This window comes from Aquila chrysaetos, chromosome 4 (genome assembly GCF_900496995.4).
Source record: "Aquila chrysaetos chrysaetos chromosome 4, bAquChr1.4, whole genome shotgun sequence".
In the NCBI taxonomy this organism is placed as follows: domain Eukaryota; kingdom Metazoa; phylum Chordata; class Aves; order Accipitriformes; family Accipitridae; genus Aquila; species Aquila chrysaetos.
The window spans coordinates 57114394-57142013 of NC_044007.1; the positions used below are offsets into that span (position 1 = coordinate 57114394).

General features: G+C 41.1%; 1 protein-coding gene and 2 long non-coding RNA genes across 6 annotated transcripts in view; 1 reads left to right on the top strand and 2 right to left on the bottom strand.

Moving 5' to 3' along the window:
* The window catches only part of RAB31 (RAB31, member RAS oncogene family), a 71843-nt gene extending 60075 nt beyond the window's left edge, over positions 1 to 11768 (top strand). For all 3 annotated transcript variants that reach the window (XM_030011745.2, XM_030011744.2, XM_041122894.1), the window contains one exon: positions 7472 to 11768. In XM_030011745.2, the coding sequence (XP_029867605.1) occupies positions 7472 to 7569 (98 nt within the window). In that variant the 3' untranslated portion in view covers positions 7570 to 11768. The remainder of the gene's footprint in view (positions 1 to 7471) is intronic.
* Positions 1103 to 27542, bottom strand: LOC115340308. Of its 2 annotated transcripts, none has more exons than XR_003923010.1 (5): positions 27397 to 27542; positions 19625 to 19742; positions 8366 to 8517; positions 2552 to 4122; positions 1103 to 1846 (listed from the first exon to the last, which is right to left on the bottom strand). It is a non-coding gene; the product is annotated as an uncharacterized LOC115340308 (long non-coding RNA). The 2 variants fall into 2 exon arrangements; XR_003923011.1 differs by lacking the exon at positions 1103 to 1846 and having other exon boundaries at positions 1856 to 2756; positions 3613 to 4122.
* On the bottom strand, positions 24180 to 27365 carry LOC115340309. The gene is made up of 2 exons (XR_003923012.1): positions 26754 to 27365; positions 24180 to 26660 (listed from the first exon to the last, which is right to left on the bottom strand). It is a non-coding gene; the product is annotated as an uncharacterized LOC115340309 (long non-coding RNA).
* Positions 27543 to 27620: the final 78 nt, after the last annotated feature.

Consider the following 27620-nt stretch of genomic DNA (forward strand, 5'->3'; position numbering starts at 1 on the left):
CTGTAAACAAGACAAGAATATTTTTAGTACAGTTGTATATTTCCCCACTTGGGCTAAATTTTTCCCAATATCTTTCTTGAAAGGTTTTTGACATAAAAAGGGCTGAAGATTTTAGTGGTTTTTCATGTTCTTCAGTAGTTCTTTTTTAATAGCTGAGTGTCTATAGGATCAAATGTTATTAATTTTTTATTCCCAGCCTTAGAAGAATCGTAGGCACAGCGGCTCCTTGTTGCTGGTTTATACTTCAGCAGCAGCAAAAATGCCAGGAATGTATTATACAGTAGCAGTATAATACAGTATAAAGTTGTGCCTTTGCAGGGGGTTGTACCAGTTCTGTATTGCCCCTTCTTGGTTGTGGGCTTTAGTCCACTGACCACTGCTTGTGCCTGAGATGGCAGCTTACCTATTAAAACTGGCTGGTTTTCAATGACAGGTTCCCCGAGTGTACTGTCATTTAGTAGCGATCACATCCTTGCTTTCACACCGTTCATTGAACGTTTAGTAGCAATCACACCATTCATTTAACAACTCAAATAAGCCTTCCTTACCTTATTCAAATCTAGTACACGCCCAGCTGTTTCTCTTCAGCCTGCATGTATTGCCTGTTACCTTAGCATGAAGGTGCCCCAGATACAAAAGAGAAGATTACATAGAAGCCATCCTCTATAAACGATAGAGCTGAGACTGTACCTCCCAGGTTAATACCAGTCTGCATCAGTAGGTCCAAAGGTAAACAGGCGGTGGGATGAGTAAGCTGCTGCAGAATACCTAGCCAAGTGAAATATGAAATAAACCTGTGCTTAAGCAAAAAAAAAAAAAAAAAAAAAAAAAAGATGGGCATGCATTACTTTTTTGGAGTCTGGCAAATTTTGGAGGTTGGTGTACTACCAAAGGGGGCAAGATTGAAGCGTTTCAGCATCTTCTGTCGAGGGTGAGAAGGAAGTGAGGAATAAGGTTATCAGAGTCGCTCTTACAGAAGGTGTGTAAACGGTTGTTAGCACGCTCGGTCTTACTGATGCTAGTACTACGAGAAGGAGAGACAGGCTGGTGTTTAAAAATCCAGATTAGGATGTTCTTCCTAGATGAGACTTCCTAATTAGAGGAGAGAGTTTCTGTCTCAGTATACAACCTTTCATGTGTAAATGCTCAGTTATAAATGTGTGAAGCTATTGATTTTCTGATGCCTTGCCAGCAGCTTGTATATTGAATATTTAATGTAACCCAAATACTTGTTTCCTAGAAATACTGGGAGATTAAAAAAAAAAAAAACAAACCCAACCTCTAGAGTTTACAGCTTAACCAGTTGTATACTGGACAAACTAGAGAGGGATGTGTGAAATGTCTGTCTCTGGAAGGGGGAGGGATCCTTTCCAGTGGACATTTGATATTTGCACTGACTCGAATGGACTTGGATGGGTGGAATTGCAGATGGACAATTTTTGAGCTTTGTGGAAGACAAGTTTGGCGTTTTTCATCCTGTTACCTGCTGACATGCAGATATCTGTGAACTACTGTGAAGAGGTCTATGAAAGACATTTTAAGAAAAGCAAGGATGTTTATGTTGCAAAGCAATTCACACATGCCATTCTTAAGGCAGCCCAAGCTCATAACTGAATTTTTGTAGAGGGTATTCACCTACTGTGAAAGGATGGAAAAACCTTGTCCTAACTTACAAGTATTTGAGATTATATTCTTTACAGTTTATGCTCCCTGTGTTTCTAGGATTAGTTCTCCTCTTGCTTTCAAATTTTAATAAATGAAGGAAAACTTACTGGCATTTGGACTACTCTTAAACTTGTGAGGTCCTGGATTTCTTTCCAACCATAGGAGAGCTCTTCAATGTAAGCTAGTAAATAAATCAAAACAGCCCAAAGTTAATTACAGCAGGACCTCAAATCAAGGTTGGATCTCTTAGTAATTAAAGTAATCAGGAATTCTGTTGTTTACTTTGATGCATGTAAGATTTAAATCTTGGTGGGGGTTTTTCTACAGATTTTAATTAAATGGGCAAAATTTAGTTGAATTGCTGCTTCCCTAGCAAGAACTTCAGTGTAAGCAATCTATGCAATATCCTTTAAAAAAAAAAAAGCTGCTTTTTTTTTTCTTGCATCGAGATGCTATTAGATATGCTACTAGACGTATTTAAATAATTGCAACTTAACTATGTTTAGTTATGCAATATCCTTTATTGTAAATATGTGCTATCTTGCATGAAAACTTACAACATGAAGTATACAGCAGTCATCTCTGTCAGTTGGGGAGATCCTGCTTCACTGCAAGTATGGGGGAGAAAAAGAAACTAGAGACTGACTAGTGGGCCAAGCTTTATAAACTGTGTGAGAGAGATGGGGAACTTCTAAAATACCAATGAAACTGGTTTCAAAGGATGAAAGGATTTGGGGAGATAAGAAGTGTGACTGTTTTAAGTCCTACAGGTGCAGAACGCCAAAACTGTTGGATAAGACGTGCCTGCCTCATTCTGCCATGCATTCACAGATCGCTGTGCTTTATTGATGTGATTTGTAGAGAGCAATGCTTTGCGGGGGCTTACCTTGCTGTGATACAGCCAGCAATTTTACAAGGAGGTTCTGGCCATTGTATAGCTGTTGTACCACTACTTGAAGAAGTCTGCCTTTTCTCAGGCAAGCCACAGCAGTCACATCCTTAGGATGCTGCGGCGGCTGTCAGGCTGCTGCTCTGGAGCCAAGTGAAATGGATTTCACAACCTGCACTAGCAAAAATCTCCCCTCAGTCCCCTAAAAAAAATTCAGTTGTACGTGATTTTCAGACAGAGAACAGATGGGACCAGTGTGCAGAAAGCCACTGTGCAGTACTGTGATGTCTGGCCTCTTACCCTTAGCAGAATTGTTGTAGTTGTGTTAGGTATTAGGACTGTGCTTCTTTGGGACTTGGACTTCATCATCTGGATGTGCCAGCTCAGGTTGATCACATCACATCTGTTTTCCTTTCCACTACACACTGAATGAGTATCTGTTCAATCCAATGTTGTGTTTGTCCCTTTGTCAGCATGGTAACCAGCTGGGTTCTTCTGTTACACTCAACTTTAAGGATGTTTCCAACCTTTCACGCAGTCTTGTACAGGTCAATAATGAAACTAGTTTAATGTTAAAAAAGCAAACAAAATTAAAAATCCCAACTCCAAGCCTGATTTTTCTGAGCTAATGGATGTCACAGCTTATAACTGGAGCATTGCGTTCAAAAAGGAACAAAGCAGATTTTATTACTGTGATGATGTGTCCTGCTTCTAGCTGCAGCAGAGCAATCTCCATCTGCCTGCCTTCAGGTTCTGCTCGCAGAGCTCTCACCCAGTCCCTGTTGTCTCTCTTGCTTCCCTGCTCCAGTCTTCATTTTTCTCCCTTCCCATTTTGTTTCCCACCCTCCCATTTCCCAATCTCTTTGCCTCTGGCACTCTCAGAACCGCAACTCCCAGGGTGCCAATTAATCTCTTTACATTAACAAGTCGCAGATTCAATAGCAGGAGTTGGAACTCTAGCAGGCCTTGGAGAAGACTCTGACCTTCATCCTGGACTGCCTCAGCCCAACTCAAATGTGCCAGAAAGGAGGAGATGCAATTGATTTAGTGCTTCCCACCTGTTAACCTGGATGGTTCACTTCAGAACCATGACAATTTCTGTAACCTTACATTTGAGAAGTCTCGTGTGACACTTATTATTTTACACACTGTGGTGTGTTTGCTGGAATGAGATCATGGAGGACAGCAAGACTTCTGGAGGAATGTGTAGAGGTGCATGTTTACAAACAGTTTTGGTGCACAAAATCTGTGAAACATGGTCTAAACATTAGTGAAATGAAACCAAAATATATAATCAGATATTTAATTAATACAAGTGAAAAATCTAATTTTTAAATTGCAGTCAGTAGGCCTCACTCCATAGAAATATCAGCAATGGGAACCATATGGAACTTTTATACTGTCTCAGTAATAATATATCCCCAAGTTCTTCATTTCACCAGTTCAGCTGCAGAGTTCTTGGATAAATGTATGTGCATCTGTTTTTCTCTGTGCGATTGACCGTTTCAGTTGGAATCCTAAGATGTGCCGTTGGTGGTCTTTGGCAAGCTGGCTAGTTGTGTCCTGCTCTGCAAAATGGAGGAAAGACTCTATTTGTGGTCTAGTTTGTCATCTTTAAGTTAAGCAACAGAAGATTTCAATCTCTCATGGACCGTTGGAGCTGACTGTCTTAACAGAGCTGTCTTTGGTTTGAAGAGGAATTGTCTTAATCTTTGTTACTACTTCAGCGGGAGAATTGCAGGGCTGGATGTCAGAGCACTACTGCTCCTTTCTGGCATCAACTGCATGAAAGAAATAGCATAAACAATGTTGTAGGTTATCTAACACAGGGGGATTTTTTTATTGCTCTGGAACAGAGATTATGTATGCCAGTGAGATATACATTTTAAATGAGTAGATACTTTCTAAAATTAATTCAGTTTATGACCTCTGTTGATCCTGACTCAGTGCCAGCTATATTTTAGTTGGTGTCAGCAATATGATGCCATATTTATCACGAGCTGAATGATGAGATGATCACAGTGCTTTTAGGTAGGAATAGTGATTGAGCTGGTTTAGAAGCAGGAAGTGTAGATGCAGGCTCAGCATTTCACTGCTCGTTCTTAGTGTTCTGCTGCTATTTAAACCTTTCTCTGTTACAGCGTCTGCTGTGAGACTAGCTGTCAAGGAGGCCCAGGGAGAGACCATTGGTCAAGTAGATTTCTGACTGATTATTTTTATTCAATTCCCCTGACTGTTGGTAACAAATCACTGTATTATTTGCTGTGGAGCTTGTTCTCAGGTGTTTGACCAAGTTTTATGCTCCAAGAGAGTTACTCCTGTCAGCTGCGCATCAGGTGGTGAAAGCTGCTTCAGCAGGGATAAGTCTTGTTACTGAAACTAAAATGATTTAACTTGATGGTTTAATAAATCTGGTAATAGAAGAAATAATAAGTGAGAGAAAACTCACCTACTAAAAGAAGATATTCTCAGACTTGACTGATTAAAGGTTTATTTCCTTGCATTGAATTGGGGGGGGGGGGGGTGTGAGTGGTGGGTGGTATCCAAACAGCAGAAACATGGCTAGTTAATGACAAACACTACTTAAGTTTAAAGGTCAGAATAACTAATCAGCAGATATTATGTCTAGAGATTTTTTCTCTTTATTATTTGTCGTTATCTGTGTGGTTCTTATCATCTTGAGAAATGAAATAAATCAATGTGATTCTTAACAACATATATTGTGTCCTGGTCTGAACTGCACAAAGTGCTCACTGACCTTGAAGCCTGCAATGTTTTTGCTCTAAAGATAAGTTTGCCTGCTTCTTTGCATATACATCAAGAGTACTGTAGAAAAGACTTGAAGCTCATAAGAAATATGAAACGCTGAATGAAAAAACAAATAGAGGTAACAACATTGTTTAATGCGGACTTCTAAAATCAAAGTTAAGGTAGTTTGCATGTTAAAGCTGTCTTCCAAACTTGCTGTTAGAAGAACCAAACATTTAGAGAGTATTTGCCTAATGGTATCTTATAAAAACTGTGTCTGTAGATTCCAATTCTTTTAGCTACATCATGGTCTGAGTCAGGTTGACAGGGCTTTATTTTAGGTGGCACTGAGTTGAAAGCACTTTGGAAATAGTAAGTACCTAATGCAGAAGTTCTCTGCAGGTCTCTACAGTGACAGTGTTACCTTCTTGGAAAGCCTCTCACAGATACTACGTTCTTCATGTTCTCTAGAGTTTTAAGAATTAGTGGATTCTCTTTGTCTCCAAACAAAGCCAATGGAACTAATGCATGTAACAGCTGTGTCTATAACCACCCATTCTGCTTTTTATTTTACTTTGGAAGGGCACTTACAAACATGAAGTCCAAACAGAATGTAAGCAGAGTGTGAAGTTAATATTTTAGTGACCTGAATCGAGTGCAGCATTGTAATGTCAGTGCTTACACATGCTTCAGCCTTCAAGATACCCATTTCTCCCTCTGTTGGACCAAATACAATATCTTTAGCTTAGTAATGTGAGGAATTTCCCCCCTCTTAGCCAGCTGTACAAACACCCAAGATTAACTGCTTCACAAGTAACACTTTTGTTGTATAACATACCTGTTCAGAACTGACTGACTAAGAGAGGTGAGATTTTGATGGGCTTGACCAAAGGTAATTTAGGGACAAGTTTTACAGATTAAATTTTGCTGTTTGATTTCATTGTGATTGGGTTTTACCTGAATGCTTTTAACTCGCCCTCCCACAACCATTCCCCCAAGTAATTTGTAGGACTCGGGCTTCAACACAGGTACATAATTCATAGAACATTTGGCAAGAGAGAGCTGTGAATAAATGCAGCAAAGGGTGGGGAAATCTAAACTGTAAAATCCACCTGGATTATGATGAGCTGTTCACAGGAACTTTATGCTCTCTGAAAGTGGCATAAAACAAACAAATGTTAAATATTTTAACTCTGTTATTTAACATGGGTAATAGTAAAACCAGGAACAATTCATAGAAAGTAGATTCAACTTCAGAAAAAATTTCCAGGAAATCCACAAGGTAATGAGAAAGTATGTTACCATGACTCTGAGCTCTCTGAGATACTGATGGAGGGATCATGCAGTGGGTTTAAAGGAAAAGCCAGGCCCACACCAGAGACAGAGGATAGATGGGACCTGGGAAGACCTTGTTTTTCCATTTATAATTCTAATTATTAAGCACATTGTATGTAGTACGTGAGCAGGAAGCCAGTTAGACAAAAGATGCAGCAGTACTGAAAGTGCACACAGGGGAGGGAGTTGGAGCAGTGCCTTCTGCCCCTGGGAGAGATCTCTAGCTCTCCTGTGATGGCTGAAATTCTTTCAACACTTGAAGTAATCACTCCATAAGATGATTAAAAAGTCAGGAGAGTTTGGGGATGTGGGGGTGGTGTTAAGCAGAGCTGTCAGCTGGAAAGACATGGGTACCCCTCAAAGAAGGGAGGGATTCAATTAAAAGAACAGATTTGTTTTTCAAGTATAGGCAGCATGTGTTTAGTTACAGTGCTTTGTAAAACTCTAGTGTACAAGGACTAAATGCCATGCAGATTTAGGACAGGCAAGGTCTCGTTAAACTAGCACCTTTCATATTTAAGTGGAATTAGGAGAAAGCCAAGAATTTTCTCTTAGTTGTAAGGTGCTCAGTAAGATAACTTTTTTTAATACATGGATAACATAATTTCAGTGTACTTCATGCATTCTCAATAGCCATATTTCATAAATTTTTTAAAATGTGAAAATCTTCTTTCATAAGCAGGATGCAAGGGAAAGGAGTCAAGGTACACAGGAGACAGTTGTTTTCTGGTGAATTTTCACAGATGTAATTCTTATGCAAGCTAAATCATTCTGTTACCTGCATGTGTTACTACATTATGAAAATTGAATTCACTGTCTCCTTGTGTGTTTCAGGTCGGCAAATTCCACCCTTAGATCCTCATGAAAACAGTAACAATGGAGCAATCAAACTTGGAAAGCAGACTTCACAGACGGGTAGGCGATGCTGCTGACCCAACTTGGTCTTTTTAGATTTACTTGAAAAACAGCACCATTTGCTTTTTTCACTGGGAAAGGACTTCATGATCTCAGCGACGTCGCTCCTTATCTTGAAAGCAGTAATTTCAGTACTTCCCATGAGCAATAATGCAAGGACCAGAAGCAGAAAGCTTTACTTCAAAGGGATTTTGCAAAACCTAGTTGGAAAATCCTCTCTAATATCCTGTCAAAATTACAATGACGAAGTACTCTGATTTAAACCAATGACTGTTTTTTTGTTTTGTTTTTTTTTAATAAAAAGATCCTTTTATATATAAAATTTAGATTCGCTGCAAAAACTTCTCTTACATTGCAAAGTGGACTTGGCATGTTTTTTAGAGTTCTCTCTGTAATAATAGGGTGAAAAAAACCCATAAAGCCTGAATTTTTGCTTACAGTTTCTCTGCTATCTTTCTAGCTGGACTCCGCTTCAGTATTTTTCTAAATCTATAGCTTCATCTCATACTTTCAGTAAACATCAAGAAATGGACTGAATTTGCTAACCAGAAAAAAATGGATCCAAAGGATGAGCGAGTGCAATTTTTACAGGCTAGAAGTCAAAATCTGTGTCAGGAGGTGCTGTGTATGTGAAAGGAGGAGTTGTCATGAAGGAGACTGCTGGACCCCATGCAGTTCCAGTCTGCTCCAGAAAGAAGTGAAGATGCAGCCGCTGTGCTTTGCCTGAATTGATTCCCTTTCCAGGGCGTAGGCTTCATTAATTACTAAAATCGTAAAAGGAATATAAATGCCAGCTTAATCTCCACTATTTACCAGGTTTCCTCCAACTCTCTGCCCCAGACCAAAGTTGTCTCTGCTCAAAGATGCCACTTCCTTGGTTTCTAAAAGAGGGTGCCACAGTGCCCCACTCTTTATGGTCCCACTGCTGCACTCCAAGAAGTCTTCAAGTTGGACGAATGATACTTCTGTACAAAAACAGTTTAAGAGAGCACAATACAATTTGGGGTTAAAGGCTGGAATCTAATAAAACAAACCAGAATGTTTCTTTACAAATGTAATTCTGTGAATTTGTGGAGTAGTCTCCTCACTTGTGTGGGGATGCAGTATGGAAGACCCGCTGCATGGTACCTTTGAAGCTTGATGCACTTGAAAGTACAGTGTAGGAAAAAAGAATCCCAATAGGTGGTTATGAACTAGAAATAATGTAAAACTGTATGCGTTCTTCATTTCCATCTTTTATGAATGTGCGTGACTGAGATGATAGAATCCAAATTTATCATCTTCATCAATTTCACTGGAAATCGGAACTAGGGTAAGAAATGCAGGCTTCAAAACCAAAGCCCAGCCTGCATTCCACAACATTAATTTGCTCTCTTAGGAGGAAAGTTAACCTCACTGCACCTTTGTTGGGGGACTTAGGAAAAGCAAACAAAACGGAAAAACAACTTTCTGTAATAAATCATGAACAGGCAGGCTAGAGCTGGGTTTCCATGTTTATACATAAAAACCAGACATTATTATCTGGTTGTGAGATTGCTTTGATAAAATGATAGTAATTATTAGGGCTTGGAACAGAGCCAGATGAAATCAACAGGAACATTTCTTTGTCTTCATAGGGCTTGAAGTAGTTATAGGTGGGAAATGTCCCAGTGGATTTTATCTAAGAATCTAAACTGCATTTTTTTTTTCACATATAATCCATTTCTCAGATACTTTGGACTCCTTTGAAAGTACTCATACTTGAAAATACCCCCTGGGATAATACACGGACTCAGATAGCTACCATGAGAAAGGACATTTTGGGTAAACTTTCAGTTGTCGCCTGTGCTGAGATATGATCTGTGCTGCTGCTTCACTGCAGCAACTATTTTACAGCTAGTCCAGGGTTATTTAAGTGAAAATTCAGCATCATCATTGCTGGTAGTTGAGGAGTGGGACAGGCTCCTTTAGGGAACATTTCATCCCATCCTAGTACAAGCAAGTCTGCCAGGGCTGCCTGTCTCTTTCACCTGGCTGGGGAGGGAGAGGTTAACCTGACCTTCAGCGCTAAAGAAATATCAAACTTATCAACATCACAGATTCATATAATTCATGGGATCTATGACCCAATGCTGCAAGAGATGTGGTTCTTCCTAAATAAAACCCAGTAAAAGGCTAGACCTATTACCAAGAAAACAAGGTGAGATCAAACCCACGTTTTTAAAGGTGTCATAAATTTTACTTCAACCTATAATAGTTATGCATAACTGATTTTTAAGCTTTCATAAATTTTTGCAGCATGTTTCTTTTTTTTTTAATGTGACATCTCAAAACTCATTAAACCCTACGTGAGATGCCTGAAAGCTTTGTAAGACAATTCTGCAAATACCTTGTACACTCTAATTTATGCTAGAACTGGCAATTGATGCTGATCTGTTTGGGATACTGTCCTGAACAGCCAGCTTTCACAGCTGCCATTGAGCTGTATGTGAATCAGAAGAGGTTTATGAGTTATATGTTAAAATAGTTTAAAATTGGATGTTGTTACAGTGGATCTCTGGCAGATTTTAAAATTCAAATGCTGGCTAAGTAGGCTCAAAGATTTTTTTGCATTTGGTGGGCCAAATCTAAATCACCTTATTCTGCTTTTAGTCAAGAAAAAGATTTAAATGAATAAGGATTCTGATTGTATAAGTTCTTGAGCTTTGGGTTACAGTGAGCTTCAGTAGGGATGGATCTCTGAAGTCACAGGTGAAAAAAATAACAGGCCACTGTGCTGTGCAGAGCAGCTCGCATTTTTGAAGACAGGGCTCGCCTTCGATAATGGGGTTGCCTCTCTGCTGTTTGTCAAAGCTGAAGTGCAGCTTGAGCATGCCTCTTAAATGGGGGAATGGTTTGTTTTAAAAATTGTGATTTTCAAATGTAAAATTCATGATTTCTGCTTCCTTGTGTTGCCTGTGTTGCTTGGAAAGTACCACCACCCTTCACAAACAGCCATAAGAATGACATACAAAAAAACCCCAAACGTGGAGTCAAAAGTTTCAGCAGCAACCGGAATTCCTCTTAGTAGTTAATGGCTTGTGAAGAGCTAAATTACTGTACAGGAGCACCTGACTGTAGCTGATTTACTCTAATAATAATAATAATGATTAATAATAATAATAATGCAGTTCTAGGTTGGCCAGCTGGTGCTGGATTTGTCCAAGATTTGTTTTCTCAAGAGAGCTGGCAGCCGGACTGAGGCACAGGCTGCACTGCCAAGGATGTTTGGTGGAGCTTGTTTGCACCGTGACTCAAGACTGTGACTGTCCAGTTGTGGGTGACTTGCTTTTCTGGCTTGTCATGAACTAGTTTAAAAACAAGGTTATGAAGGAACTAGTTTTCATATATGCTCTGCATATGTGTGTATATATAAGTACAGTTTTATATTGTTATGCTGACATGTAGTGTTTTTTCACTATGTCTGGTTCTCATATACTGCACGTTGTATTCTGTAAGTCTATTTTTTTGTTAATGATCATTTCAACTTTATGAACTTAAAGTTACGGATCAAAGGTAGCAAGAAGATGGAGACATGCATAGGTACAATTGTTGACTTGCCATTCTTACGCATGAAAATGGCATATTGTAGAAAAAGTTTGTCTTGCAGACTGAGAAATCTAAAAAAGGCCACTATTATCCAAGAATTGGGACTCAGAAGTAATAAAGTGACACTGCAAAGGAAAAAAAAAAGAAAAGAAAACAAAAAAAGTTAATTATTTTTGTTTGTGGTACAGCAGGTCTACCTAAAGTGCTGCAGTGTAACATGGGTCTGTATCAACACCTAGAAAAGTCACCTGTCATCCCTTCTCTTCACTAATCCTTCACAGCATGTGGTAATACGTGTGACTAGAAAGACTAGACATGTGCGCACTCTGACTACAATCAGACCTTTTCAGTATAATGATGATACATTTTACTATCCTACCTTTAATTATTTAAACCAGAGTCAGTGATAAATTGTCAATTTAAAACCACCTGCTAAGTACTCTTCCTCTGTTTTGTTTATGTTAAGGGCTTTGACTGGGCTGGACCCACTCGCTTCATGTATGGGATGCTGCAATCTGTTAATACTTTACCTTCTGTTTTACATATTAATTGTATCATACCTAATAATATTTTTTGCCCTAAAATGTAGGTTTTGTGTTTTATTTAACCTACAATGATTAACGCTAATAAATGTTTTAAATAACTCTGATTTGGGGATGTCTCTGGTTTTAATAAAGCAGAACAAAATAGGTCCCATTTTTCACGTTGGTTGCTCTTGAAAAAGGGCTGTCTGCAGTCTGTGGATTGCTTACCTGGGATTTAAATGCTGCATGAAATGTGTGTGGCTGGCCTTTTAGCAGAAACTGAATGTGTTCCTGGGGGATCCTGCAGTGCAGGTGAACTTTCAAAAATCAGAAAAAGATGATCTGAAAATCCCTTTGCTAAGTTATTTGATTTATCCATTAGAAGAGAGGTACCTGAGTGGCCAGTTACCAGCTTGGAAATTCAGAATAGTAGCTGTCAGTAGAAAGTGAGCTTGCAGTTAACCACTTGCTTTGAATAGCAACCATGACTAGGCTCATAAGACACTTTCTCTTTTGTATGTTTTTGTTTCGGCGGTACATTTAATTTTTTTTTCCTACTTTATGTCCCTCAAACTTGTCTTTAGGAGTTAAGAATTAACATTCCATTAAGAAGCATGCAGTATTTCATACCTCTTGGTGCTGTTGTTTCAAGAGGTCTTTAAACTCACCAGAAGTTTTTTGCACTGGCTGGCTCATATTTTCAAAGTTGTTATCACAACTATGAGGAGTATGAAAAAAGGGTTGGGTTTTTAAGGAAAAACGGGTTTTTAAAGAAAAACAGGGTTTTGGAGTAAGGCTTTTCTGACTACTATGATAAATTCAACACACACCAGTACACAGGAAGCACAGTAACTCAAATAACAGCACAGAACACCGTCTCTTTACGTAAGGAGAAACCAGTATTTCAAAGGGGATTACACGGGTTCTGAGTTTAGTTACTGCTTGAAGATACCTGGCAGGATCTGTTCCCTGCTTTAAAGCTTTTATAATCACATTAAAAAAAACTGTGTATCTTATCTCCAGCTATGCATAAACAAAAATGAACCCGGGTGCCTAACCGTAAACTGGAAAAGGTGATGTATTTAATTCAAGGAAAGCCTAAGTAAGCCCCTCTTCACTGTTACCAGTGTGTTGGAAAATCAGAAGTGAACGCTGTTTGTCCATTCAGTCTGGAAAGAGTTGTGCCCCTTGATGGATCAGTCCTTGTGTTGTCAGTGGGGTGTTCCACATGGCTTGAAAGCACGTTCCTGTAGTGCCTGAGGTTAGTTTAGAGTAGAATTTAGCAATGAGCGGGGACCAGTACAACTGCCTGGAAAATAAACCTCCTCTGCTTTTCTTTTAAAGACTGACGGTTGTGTCTTGGGGTACTTAAGGAAAAGTATTTGACATTTCGGCCTTCAAAATCTTCACGACTGTGGCTTCAGTCTTTCTGCAAAGAGCATCGTAGGACACCCTGCTGTGATCTCCTGAGCACTGTTCTGAAATCAGGACAGCAAGGCTGATGAAATAGTCCGTGTATCCACTCCGTACCTCCACCCCCTCACCTAATCTGCGAAAGTGTTTAGGCTACTACCAGGTTTGTGAAATGCCTCCCTTCCCTGACAGGAGAACAATAAGCTGCAGGTTTTGGGGGGTTTTTTGGGGTTTTGTTTTTTTTTTACCCCTTGATGTTGTTTTACACAAGACTACAGAGTAATTTCCTTAAAAGCATTAAAACACTCATGGGAGGATAGACTGGCTAAAATTACTTGTACAAATGTCTCTGTTAATTGGTGCAGGTTACTCCCTACGGACTGTGCGTCAACGATAGGGTGCATTCATGTGTAATGGGGCTCTTGACCATTAATAAGGTCCCCTTTTGATTACATCTATTTTTTAACAGCTGGACTAGGGGTAAATTCATTGCTTGATATAAATGCTTTCTCACTGTCCAAAAGTAAAACTCTTCACTAGAAACTGTAAAATCAATGGTTGACCACATTTAGGAGGTTAGATGAGAAGGAATAAGTAATAGCATAATGTAGCATAATGCAGCCTTTTTTGTGTCTGAAAAATCTATTTCAGATGGGTTTCTTCTCTTTCAACGAAGAAAAGTCCTTATTGCAAAATGTCTGTATTTCTGATACTACCAAGTGGGTCTTGATGCAGGTTAGTTTACATTATCACTTGTCACTTTTGTGTATTTTGTGGGAATGTGAGGACAGGCTTGTGCTACTAGCATTCATAATCACTGTGTTTTCAATAGATATGGTGTAGAAGTGTTACTGAAATTGTTTTGTAACATGGTTGTGAAAACTTGAAGACAGTACACTGGCAGAACTTGAAGTGTAAGAGACCTGTACTAACTTGCATTTAGTGTCACACGAATTAACAAGTTTTTAATAAGTTGTCATTATTCAGTGCAGAAAAGTGTAGCACTAGGGTGGAAGAGAATTTTGAGGCTGCTGGTTAGGTATTAAACATTTATCAGCTTGGGAAGGATTTCTTTTTTCTGGCTTTTAAATTACTCCAGCCAGAAATCATTTTTATCCCTCAGACTCCCTGAAGTATTTAAAAAAAAAAAAAAAAAGCTTTCTTTGAAAAGTACTGACCTTGTTTTCTCAAAACCTCCCTGAGAACCCGAGCTTTATCTTTCCCATCATCTGTCAGAAGTTCTTTGAGACAGACCTTATTTATGATGAAACACTCAACCTTTCTGATTGCCACACTCTGGGAATTTTAGAAAACAAAAATGCATTTCCCCCGAAGTCCATTTAATTCACATTTATTTTACCTAGTCAGTGCCATTCCTGCTCCCTCCATGGCAGTAAAATACATGTTTAAATTAGAAGATAAATACCTAACAACTAAATCCCTGTTCCCCTACAGCAAGTAGGGTACTCTGGGGAAATGATCTGTTACGGACTAAGAGAGAGACAATCCCTACAGTTCTGATTACATATTGAGAAGTACCAATCAATAAGGAAGTCAGCTTCCACATCTAGGAGATGCCCTTGAGGAAAATGAACATCACGTTCCTTCCTCTTTGTCAATATAACATGACTTGGGGGCTAAGTGATAGCGTTGCTGTTACTGACTTAAAATAAATAAAAAATGAATAAGAGGATAGTAACAGTTTCTCTTCACTTGTTTAATAGGGTTGAAATGTAGGTTAAGCACCTTATAAAAAGAAATCCCTGCTTCTTGTCATCTTCAAAGGATCTGGCTGCTTTGCTGACAAATATATGTCGGGAGTTTTCACAGAGGTTTAGCAAGAAAGAGCAACCTGGATGACACAGTGCATTTCAAAATCTCTTTCCAATATTCTAGCTCTGCAAAAACAGAAGTCATCAGCAAACCTAGAATCACTATCAAGTATCCAAGTTCCTGTCTGTGTTCATCACTCATCATGTGGGACAATTTTGCACTGTAGATATTTACCAAAAGAGCATAAAATGTGTAGTAGGAATCTAATAGGAGCCCTTGGAAAGAAGGACATTCAAAATAAAGACTTCAGTTTCCTGTGCTATTTCTTGAGACCGTCAGGAACCCAAGTGAGAATTAAATAGCTTTCCTGGCACCATTCCCTTTAGAGATACCGTTTGTCCTCTGAGTTCCACCACACTCTGTAGGTCATTCCTGGTTCTCGGGGAAAATTTGCTTTCAAGGTGGCAACCTGAACCGCCTGCTGGCACCGGACCAGCTCTCCTCCCACAGCACAGCCTTTGACACCACAATGGTTCTCCCCATAGCCTCTGTAAGGAGGGACAGAAGCCGTATTAGCAGCTGATGTTTCTCATGGAGGTGACTCTGTTTCTTGGCAGTTTTGAATACAAAGGAGGCTTTTGAGATATGCTGGAAATATGAACTCATAATGATCTAGGAAAGGGCTCTCAACAGATAAGCTTGTTTCCCTCGTGACAGAGATACCAGAAAAGGAAACACTTTTTTTTGTAAGTTTAGAACTTGTCATGCTTTAAGCCCTGCCAGCAACTAGGCACCACACAGCCACTTGCTCACTCCCCACCCACCGCAGTGGGATGGGAAGGAGAATTGGAAAAAAAGTAAAACTCATGGGCTGAGATAAGAATGATTTAATAACTAAAGTAAAATAAAATGTAACACTAACAACAATAATAATAATAAATTATACTACGACTACTAGTAATGAAAAAGAATATTAAAAAAACCCAACAACCAAGAAGAGACAAGTGATGCACAAGGCAATTGCTCACCACCTGCTGACCGATGCCTGAGCAGTGATCCGCCCCTCCCAGCCAAGCCCCCCCAAGTTACGTACTGTGCATGACGTTCTATGGTATGGAATATCCCTTTGGGTAGTTTGGGTCAGCTGTCCTGGCCATGCTTCCTCCCAGTTTCTTGTGTACCTCCTCACTGGCAGAGCATGGGAAACGGGAAAATCCTTGACTTAGTCTAAGCACTACTTAGCAACAACTGAAAACATCAGTGTGTTATCAACATTCTTCTCATACTGAATCCAAAACATAACACTATACCAGCTACTAAGAAGAAAATTAACTCTATCCCAGTCAAAACCAGGACAGAACTGAAAAGAAGGAACAAACAACATGATGATGTCCTACCCTGGAAGATACTCTTCGTGGTGGGTCACAACCCCATCGAGGTGATAGAGAAGGAACAAAAGCCATGTCTGAAATAGAAAATTTGGATTTAGGATAAAAAGGATATCACATTATAAGTGGTCCAAGAGTGCATATACATGCATTTCATGGCACAGCCATGTTAACACCATTGTTACTTGAGAATCCCAGCTAAAATATGAGCATAAACAAATAGAAGATTAAGAGTGCATCAGGTGCCTAGACTCCACCTGTAAAAAATGATACCATATCTTTACCTGTGGGTATGCCTGAATTTACATAGTACAAAGTCCACTGAATAAAAGACGATACCCATTCACGTAATCCATGACACACCAGTTACTGAGTTGGAGCCCTGAACAAAGGGCTTTGGCTAATACATTCCAGTGCACTTACGCAGCCACCCTGCCTGCATGATTCAGCTTTTCATGAAGCTAGATTCTGGCTGAATGATGTCTTGGAATGATGGGTAGTTCTGCATGAAAAGTGCAAATTGCTCCAGAGAAGACAAAGGAAGAAAGAATAAGGTTGTGATAAATGTATCCAAGTAGATTTGCATTGACTGATTTAACCGCAGCATGTAGTATGTACTTAAGTACTTGCTGCTGGGAGTATAAAGGCTTTACAATAAGACAACATCCATCATCGAAAGATAAAATGGAGGGATTTTTATTTTATTTTTCCCAGGAGGAAATCAATGCCTTAGAAAATCCACAAGACCTGAGTCATCAAGTCATCACTGTTAGCAGGCATGTCTTTCAGACACCGCGCCTCATCTTGCTCTGAATCACACACCAGTAAAAGATGCATACCACGGCAGAAAATTGCACCCTTCCTTGTGTGACAGACACAGTTTAAAAAATGACAGGGCCTGGAGCAGCTACCAGATGAGAAGGAGAGCCTCCGTCTGAGAAGCCTGTTTTGCACCATACCGGTGACAGCAAGGTGAGGATGTCTGGGAGCTACGGGTTTCAAAGCTCTGGGAAAGTGGTTACTGAGCTATTTGGCAAGGTGGGTCAGCCCATGTCTCTGGTCAGGCAGGAGAGCCTGCTGTTACTGAGGCTGCCTTCTGACAGGTCTGCTTTTGAAGAAAGCTACCTTTTGGGGTGAAATGGTGCCCAAATTCCCATGAGAAGTCCCTATTTCCTGAGGCATTTGAGGAAAGTTCTTGTGTTCCCTGCCATTGTCAACCAGCATTGGTAGTTTTCCTTCCACTTAGCGGGAGCTTGAAGGCATAACTAAATCCTGGATGTGAGATAATTCCAACGTGTATTTTAAACCAGCCAGCCACAGGCAAGAAATGCGAGTTCAGGAAGTTGTGATTTTCTTTTGGTACCTTCAGGTCATGCTGGAAATGTAAGCAAGCCATGTTTCAAGCTAGGTGGCCTACCTGACTTCATACACAACCATGTCATAGAAAGTGTGCGATGAGGTGATACAAAGATTCTCTGTCAAATTTCACAATCATGTGCAATTTTAAACAGAACCATTACTATAATGTCACAGTTGTCATTTACCTACGTCTTTCGTACTCAGACCTGGTCTATGGAGAGTGAGATTTTGACTGATTACTGACAGAGTATAAATTGCCTCCCTCCTCCCACCAGGGTAAATGCCTCCAGTTTAGGTGTCCATCCTCTCTTCAGCTGCCATCCTTCTATGAGGCCATTGAATAAGAGCAATTTTGGGTCGGGGCTTTGAGGCCTTGAGGCTTGAGGTTGCCTCGGCATACATTGAATTACCACACTGTCATGCCTCCAGGGCAATTCCCTCACTTTCATCAGAACTGGCCTCTGTATTGCCTCATACAAGAGTAGGCTTCATCGGTGGTTTTGTGCATTTCTAAGTTTTCCTGTGAGGCAACAGCAAATATTTCATTTCCTTATGATGTCATCTGGTATCTGCTGATGACACAATGCAGGAAAATAATGTTGAGTTCTATTAGCTACTCAACTCACACGAAGGCAACGAAGACAGTGAAAACCAAAAATGTGCAGAAATCTGTTTAAGCTCATCTTGGGTAAACTCTATCGTTCTAGTTTCTAGAAAATGAGTCCAGTAATTGATAGATGTTGCTATGGTCACCCCATCAAGCAAATTACTTCTGCTTGTGTTTAAGAATTAATCCATCTATGTTAGCCCAGCTGAAACAATCAGAAGTTGGGTCAGTCATAATGTGGCCAGAAGCCCTCCCATCCTGTCTAGTCTTTTATAAGGAGTCGTTACCAAAATTTGTTAGAAATCAGTCAGTGGCCCAAATATGTCATGCAGAAACCTCTATCCAGTTCACCCTTTAAGAGACAAACATAAGATTTAAAACCTCATTTCATTTTTCAATAAATATAAAGGAAAAATATTGTGAAGAAATATTATGCATGATGTCACTGGAATACACAAGCTTTCCCAAACACATGGCAGTTTTTAAGGAAGAGCCCAATTCTCAGATTTAAAATGTGACTTAGTAAAAATGTAATGATGCGGTTCCTTGCTTTGCTGTCCATCAAAGCTATCCAGATCAAGCCTCCTAAGATTTGCCGAAGATTACATGCCAGACTTGGAAACTTGACTTAGAATGTGAATATTGTCTAAAGAGTGATCTTTCTGGCTTAGCCATCCCTAAGATTGAACATCCAATATTTTAACTTGGTTAAAAGTTTTGTTACTGATACATAAGCCAAAATCGAGCTCAGCTGTTTCTGTCACAATTGTATTGTCTCTGAATAGCTAAAAAGAGCAAAATGCAACGATCTCTTTTTTGAGATTATGTGAGTGAAACTGAATTAACCTGGGCACTAGTTTCTGGACAAGAAAGCACAGTTTTTACTAAGCTGCTTTGAAAAGCTGATTTTTTTTCTGTTATAGTAATGAAGTGATATGAAATTCTTTCCCTTTCACTGTATGTGTGAGAGAATGTTCATCAGTTAAAGCAAAACACATTTAAATCTTCAGGGTTGAATGCTCCCAAGAATATGACAAAAATTGGTGGAGGTACTCTTGGAGCCATTCATATTCATTCTGAACAAGTACTGGTGCACAGGGGAAATTTCGGATGCCTGGTAAAAAGTGAATGTGGCACACTGTAAAGAATAAATGTGATGGGTTCAGATAATTACCAGCATTACACAGACCCTGGGCAAAATACTAATAAAGACAGATATGGGAAACAAATAGAAATTCATTCATAGGCAGTTGCTTATGTAATGTTAATCAATATATTTTTAATGGAAAATAGGTGCATTCAAGCAACAAGACAAGACTAAAAGGCAGTTGCTTAAGGTAGATGTATTGACTTAATACACATGGATTGCTTTAAGTCATTTGATGTAGCCCTGCATGACAATCTGGTAAAAAAATCCCAGTACTATACAAAATCAATTTACCTGTATCAAATGCTCTGCAAACCAATTAGCAGCTACCTCAGCATGTTTCTACTCTCTTCTAATGGGTTATTTAACAGCTTCAAAGGAGCCAACGCAGTTCAATGTCTTTATCAATGATCTGGAAGAAAACATAAACTCTTTGCTGATAACTTTGCAAATGACACCAAAATTGCTGGAAAGGAAAGAAGGAAGAGAACAAAACGATGTAAGGGTATTTAACACCGTGCTTCAGATCTTAAGCCAGTGTTTAAAAATAGGGTAAGTCTCAATACGGAAGAGATACTATCCCCTATCTGTCTATGGTGGGACTCTCTGAAGCCTCTGGTGCTGGCCCAGAGAGGGAGGGTGGTGAAATGAATAGAAACTACTCTGTGATCCACTATAGATTCCCATTTTCCTCATTTCTATTATTTGTCTTACTCGGGGAAGGAAAAAATGCAAGGAATGGCCAGGCACAGGAAAAAATCACATTCCAGGTTTGCAGTGGCTGACTCTGGTTTTCTATTAAATTGCTATTAATTTCAATTAAATTGCTTTATCTCATACTAGGGACAAATGGGGAGAAAAAACACCTGCCTCATTTGAAGGTGAAAGGAGGGGAAGCTTGCTGGCCTGTCTATCTGCTAGCCAGTGGGAAGAGAGGGGCAGGAGCAATGTGGATCAGGAGAGAGGGAAGGGAAAAAACCCCCAGCAAAATAGGACAGAAGTAGTTTTGGGGTGATGGAATGGTAGCAGAAGGGTCTCAATGCACTATAGTGTGTTTCTCTCTGAAAAGCAGAATTGAAGCCAGGAAACTTGTGGAATTAAAATAATGATTGCACAGCTAAAGTCTGTATTAAAAGGCATGCTCACAAAATATTTCAAGCGTTTCACTTCATGAATTTAACAGTGAAACATCTAGTTACGTATTTCTCCGCAACAGGTATGTAGGCACAGGACCAAAGTAGCGGGTGAGTGGGTGCACTCTCCCAACCTTCCCTGTTAGTGCTTGGTGTTGGGGGAGGAAAATGGCAAATATTGACAGTTGTAGGTGGAGAGCCCTGCACAGGGCTGCAGTGCCCTTAGCATCGGTGGGACCTGCTGAAGGGCAGAAGGGACTCGGCTACCCACAGGGAAGGGGAGCATCGGGAATTGCGCACAGCGTGACAGATCGCTGGCCGATGGGCACACATGGGTTGGGAGCAGAAAGGTCCCCCATGGGTTAACACAGGTCAGAGCATCTTTTGCTACATGGGGCTTTCTGCAGGCCTTTTTACCCCTTGCGACTTCAAAAATGCTGTCAGGTATTCCAGCGTTGCCTCTGCGAAGTGTCCAGACCTGTTTTAAGGTGACCCACCAAAGTACCAGAACAAAGTCTGAGAGACACGTCCCTGTTCTTGCACAGTATATCAATTGCTCATTGCAATCTAACAGGTCCTCACGGGTATCATTTGTACAATTAAGCTATAAATAATTCAGTGTTTGGCAGTCAAAGATTCCATCAATAATAATATGCAGACTTTTTTCTTTTTTTCTTCCCCGAATGCAAAGTAAATAAATATTTCATAACTGATCTCTCAGGTAGAGTGTTCAAGCTTGTGTGAAGACACAGAACACGTCTGCAACAAACAAACTGGAGTGGGGAGATGATTCTAGAAACCTGTGTCTTTCCTCCTAGACATAATGAATTAATCAAGAGCAAAGATCTTTCATGTGTGTATTAGCCCCATATTAGTAACCTTAGCTTCCTGCATCTGTTAGAGGAGCATTTTGAGCACTTGCCTGTTTCCTGCCACAAGGCAAGGGTAACAGAGAAAGAATTTCCAGGAGATGCACACAACTCATGAAAGCAGAGTGGCTGCAGATGCCTACAGGAGCTGTGATTTTGCAAATCTGCAAACTCTGAACTTTATGCATATTAGTATTCCTCTGGATTGCATAAATATGTGCAATTGCAGAGCAGAGCTTTAGCTGGCATAAGTGCTTGTGATTTAATTGATCGTTCAGAGTGGAGGAAAACCTTTATGCTATTTGGTAACAGACTATGGGGGAATGGATATTTCCTCATCAGTCACTATGAAACTGATTGAATCCACTGACAGTCTGAATTTCTCCACATCTCTTCTTTTGCTCTGCCCATTTTCAGGCTGTCAGTTAATTTGATCTTTCAGCAGAGATAAACATTTCATTCTCACGTTCATGATACCTGTTTATTTTTGAAGTGTTGTTAACATAGGTTTTGCTGTCTCTTGCTGTCTTGCCCTGCTTAATTGACGTAAAAAATAGCTGTCTAAAATGTTCTTCCTTGAGAGAAGTTGCTAATTTTCCCCCAGAGACCTTATCCTTGCGTCTGTCTTCAGTCAGTTCTGCTCAATTTTGTAAGAAAAATCTAGCACTGCTTGTTCAGTGTGTGTTTATTTTCTCTTGTAACCATTGCAAACTAATGTACCCTGGGAAAAGGAGTTGGATTCTTCTCATTTGCAAATACCATTAACAGAATTGTGGACCGAATTCCATACACAGCTCCAAATTACACACTCAATTAGGGCCTGATCCAATGCTTATTAAAGTCACTGGAAAAATTCCCCCTGATTTTAAAGGACTGTAGCTCAGACCTTGGGGAACGGACATTTCCACTGCAGATGATCAGTTTAATCTTTGAGCATGCTGGAATTTACACAGTGATAGACTCATAGGGCTGGAAAGGACTTCAGAGGTCATATCTCAAGGCAGGATCAGCTAAATTTATGTCTCCCAGCAGCTGTCTAACCTGTTCTTAAAGGTCAGTGACTGGGACTCCATGGATTGCACTGCCAGGCAATCCTTTTCATTAATTATCCTTACTCTTAAGAAGTTCTTCATATCTGCTCTAAATCAGTTCTTGCACCGATCTACACCTGTTCCTTCCTGTCCTATTCAAAGTAAACGAGAGCAGACTATTTTCTTTCTCTTTGCAATAGTTTTTAATGTATTTGAAGACTATTGCTGAACACGTGAGTCAATCTTGTCTTCCTTAGGCTAAACAACCTCGGTATTTCAATCTGTTCTCATGTTTCAATCTGTCTGTTTTCTGGATCTTAGTCATTACAGGTCCTCTCTTCTGGACTCCCTTCAATGATCCCACACCTTTCCTGAAGGATAGTGCCCAAAACCGGTCACAGCACTTCAGTGCAGGTCTTACCAGTGCTTAGTAGAGGGAAAGCACTTCACGTGTCATGCACGGTTTCAGTACAGTGCTTGTCTTTCACACATCAATATGACATTATTTGCTCCTATTTACCTTGTGACCCAATAGAACTCAACCTGGGCATAATTTGAAAATATAATTTGAGGGCTTCCTGGGACCGCTCGGGAGATGCTGAGGGCAGAATTAGCATTGCAGAGCTGCTATGTGTATTAATGGAGCAAATGAAAGGGGAAATCTGAAGCCCCATTGCCAGGTGAGTTCTCCAAACTGAGATTGAGAAAGACCATGATGTTGTTTGCAAGAATGTCAGATGGGAAAGGAGATGACCACAGGGCACCATCACGCTGTTTCTGCAGAATTACTTCTCAGGTTAAGACTGCTATCTAAGACAGTTTTTCTTTTCTGGATGTGAGTTTCAACTACATACTTATGTTTGTATACTTATGACGCGTATCTGATTTTTTGCTACATTTTAGCAAAGAGTTTGTGCATTTTTAGAAATGCAACACCAGCAAACAACAACTAACACACACACACATTCCATATTTTGTATATTGAATTGTCTCATTACATCCCTCATGAATGTATATGAACTCTTAAGAACCAGTTCTTGAAAACAGTATTAAAAAATTCATTTCCTTAGTAACTTTGTCTTTTATCAAAGGACTACTGTCTTTCCGCACATTTGAAATTGGGTAAGGGATCATTCAGTTCTTTAAATGCTACTTTAAACTACAAAGACAAGATACCATTTTTGTCTTGTTCCTACATAAGTTAATGGTCTAGGGCATTTTTGTGTTCAGCAGAACAGAATAGGTCCAAAATATGAAAAATACATCAAATTTTATGCTATAGCTATTTATGAGAATGCGATTTTGTGTTATTGGCTCCTCTCTACTTGAATATTCAACATGCATCGCATGTTTTTATAACAATGTCACTAGGTAAAGAAATACACTGTAGTTGAACAAGCTTGAAGACATTCAACTAAGATCTACCTTTCCAATGTGTGGCAACATTTCAATAATGCCATAAGTCTTCAATGCTAGTGTGGACTGCAGTTTTACCTTTGATTTACAATATAACAAGTGGGCCTAAAATTGTAAATGGAACTCATTAGCAGTCAAGTAAATGATGACTAGATCCTGCTGTATGAACAATTTTGTATTTCAGAAGACGAACAGCAGCACCAAAAGGCCAGGCATTTCCTTAAAGAGAAATTAAAACATACTCTTACCTTTATACCTTTGCATTTTGCAACATTCACTGACTTTGCAGTGCAGGGCGCATGAGACACTTCACTGAGCGAGATCTAGAATTTTCCCATTAACACAACAAGTAATGCGGCACTTGGTTGCTTTTTCTGACAGTCTTAATAATACCAAGAAATTGCAAAGAAGGTCATGATATTGTTTTATTGCAAGACATTTTCAAGTTCAGAATTGGAGGGACTGAATAAACTACCTGCATAATAAACCGTGGAAAACAGTATTATGAAACTGAACCTACTCTGCTACTTCTCAGGTACAGAGAGAGCTTGTTTAATATTTAATAGCAAATAGTTTTGAAAAATGTCAAACCGCCTCCAAATTGAGATTTTATTACAACAATACTGAATTCAGAGCATGACAAACATTAAGATCTACAAACACACAGGACAAATGTTGACCTCAGATTAAGCAAATGTTATCCTTTTGCAAGCAGTGATGAAGATACTAAAGATGCTGCTGGAATGACATCATGCTCTCACTGAAATCAGTGAGAGAAGTTCTATTGACTGCAATAGATCCAAGATGTCATTCTTGAGCTGTGCTATGAGGTGTTAAAATGAAATTAATCAGATCTTGGAGAAGGCTGCCAGATACTGCTGATCAACAGCACAGGTGCTGTTTAGTATGAAAAATTACATCAGTCTGGATGAAATAAAAGCATTAGATCAGAAATGACACTAAACACAACAAAACAGATTAATGCATTATTAAGGTTCGCAGTGCGTTCAAACAACAACAAAGACTACACTAAAAAAAATGCTCATACGTAATTACCATTAAGCCACCCACTCAGTGTTTATGTACCAACTCTGCCATTACTATAACACAAAATGTGCAGGGTGAAGCTGGACAGGCAAGCACTGAGCTGCGCTGCCCAGGGAGGCTGTGAAATCTCTGTCCTCAGAGGTTTTAATGACCCCACAGGACAAAGCCCTGAGTGACCTGGCCTGAATTCAGCTTTGGCCCTGCTTTGAGTTGGAAATTGAACTGCGGCCCTCCTGGGGTCCCCCCTAGCCTCAGTGATGCTCCCTCTGTGAGCCACAGCTTGATGCTGTGCACTGTCCTTCATTCCCTGCCTCTCCATATGCTGGTGATAAGGATTAACTCCATCCTCCCCCAGCCCCTGCACATCCCCTGATGTCAGTTGTATCTATCGCGCAATCATGCCTAAGAAGGTGTTTGCACCGAAAACCACGCATGGAAAAACCTGTAAGACCTGTTGTCATATTAAGGAGAGATCTTAACTTCTGGTTCTCCTCAAATTTTCTTATACAGGGGATGCGTAAAAAAATTAGAAAACGGAGGTATTTCTGTCTTCTAAATCTGCATAGAGGAAGCTTCTTTTGAATTTGTACTCTTGACTGGGTTTTTTTAACCCCATTAAAAGGGGAAAAGACAGAACCTTTTGTGGCATTTACTATTTGGCAGCAGTTCCCCCTGTCTCGATTCTTTGCAAGCCAAGACCCAGTTCTTCTGGTACACAATCACCAGGTAATTCTGGAGCTGAATCACTGTTTCTGAGAAGTGCACACTATGGCTTAATCTTTGGTGGATTCGTGAACAGAAACAAAGAGTGGGGGTAATAGAGTAAGTGTCCATGTTAACAGAAGAAGAAAAAAACATACTAGGACAAATAAAACCCCTCTGTCTTCCAGTTTATCTTCCAGATCCCAAGGGTAAGAATGCATAAACAGACTGGAACGTTGGTTTTGCTAACAAAGCCCAGCACACCACCAGACAGTAACTTTAAATATTGCACTGTAAATAAAGGATGTAAATGAAGATGCTGTTTCATGTGCTTCATAAAATAAGTCTGTAGCCGGAAAACTGCAGCCAGAGTAGTTGCAGACCTCTAATGACATTTTCACATATATGCCACGTAACTCCACCTATTGAAGCCAATTCCAATCAGGTAACACTGCTCTGAAGTACTTTTCTAGAGCACTCCTCACTTATTTCTTCTTCAGTCAGTGATGGTATTAAAAGTCACATGGGTGTTTGCTGTTGGTAAGGGAGGCATGGAGGAAAGTGCTAAAAAGTAGGCAGGTGTGATGGTGGCAGGCCTGGAGGAGAGGCTGGCAGCTGAAATGGAAGGTGAGGGCTCTGCTAGAGCCAAGGCAGAGCCTGAACCTAAATTACTCCTCCCCTGCTGAATGGCCTCAAAACCCTTCCTTTGTGGCTGGGGCTGAGGCATTCACCAAAGAAATTATGTGATCCACAAGTCTTACTATGATGAGGAGCTGCTTTTGAAGGTAAAGCATTTTAGTCATTTCAATGTATTTATTACCAGGATGTATTTTTCAAATGGGTTATTATGGCCCTATACGTGTTCTCAGTATACCTACACCAGATTGCAAGAGAGGGAAAAGTAAATGTGTTAATCTTTCTGACTTCATTTCCATCACCTGTACGCCAGCCTCCCACGAATACTAATTTACGTATCTTGCAGCCAGATGCTTCAGCAGTAGATTTAGGACACAGGAATCATCAAGGTTCAGATGGATTTGGCTATCTGTTTTTTCTCGTTTGTTTGTTACCGGTGTATTCAAATATCCCAAGATGCACCATCTGCTTGGAAGTATGGTATCAACGAAAAGGCCTGCACTGAAAACACCGTGTCTGACAAAAAATGCAAGCGAGAAGGGTGGCAAATACGCCTTGTTCCTGCCTACTAATAAATAACGGCTCCTACCTCTCATTCAGCTTTTGCAGGAGGTCAATCTCTCCCAACACCGACTCCCTGGCAACACCCAGAAGCCTTCACCCGATGGCAGTTCTCCCACTCGAGGAGAGTTTTTGGCCGTTCTCCAGGCCTCTTTGAGAGCCGGGCCCCTCCACTCGGCTGCCCGGCAGCTGCCTTTAGGCCCGCCCGCAGCCGCCCCGAGGCGGGTACCCGCCAGCGGCCGGCAGCTGCCTCCCACCCCTCAAGCCTCTCCCGCGAGCGGCCCGGGCCCGGGCCAGAGCCGCAGGCGGCCCTGGGGAGCCCGAGACTCTTCGCCCGGTTCGCCCCTCTCCCTCTCACCGCCCCACCGCCCACGCTCGCCCTCGTCCTCCAGCTCCGAGGGAAGGGCGGGCCCCGCGGGTCGCCAGGCCGGCGCTTCCCCACAGCCCCGTGAGCCCCGGGCCGGGGGGGGGGGGGGGTGTGGGGGTGGGGGGCCGCCAAGGGCGCCCGCCGCAGCCTCCGGCCGAGACTACAGCTCCCGGCACGCCCCGCGCCAGCCCCGCCCCGCCCGCCGCGCGGCGCGGCGGGAGCGGTAGTTCCGCCGGCCGGCAGCGCCCTGCCTCTTCCGGCTGTTCGCGGCCCACGCGTGTTGCTCCCGCCGCCCCTGCCCCACCTGCGTGCGCGGCTGGGGCGCCGCTTCTCCCCGCCCCGCTCCTGCGCCCCGGCGGCTCCAGCGGGGGGGGTGGGGGTGGTCGTGAGGGCCGGGCCGGGCCGCGGCGGGGGTGTCTCGCTTCGGCCGCCGGCGCGGGAGGGGGGCGGGAGCCGGGCGCGGGCGCATGCGCGCAGGAGTCCCCGCCGCCTCCGCCGCCCTCGTGCCCGCGGAGGGGTGGCGCTGCC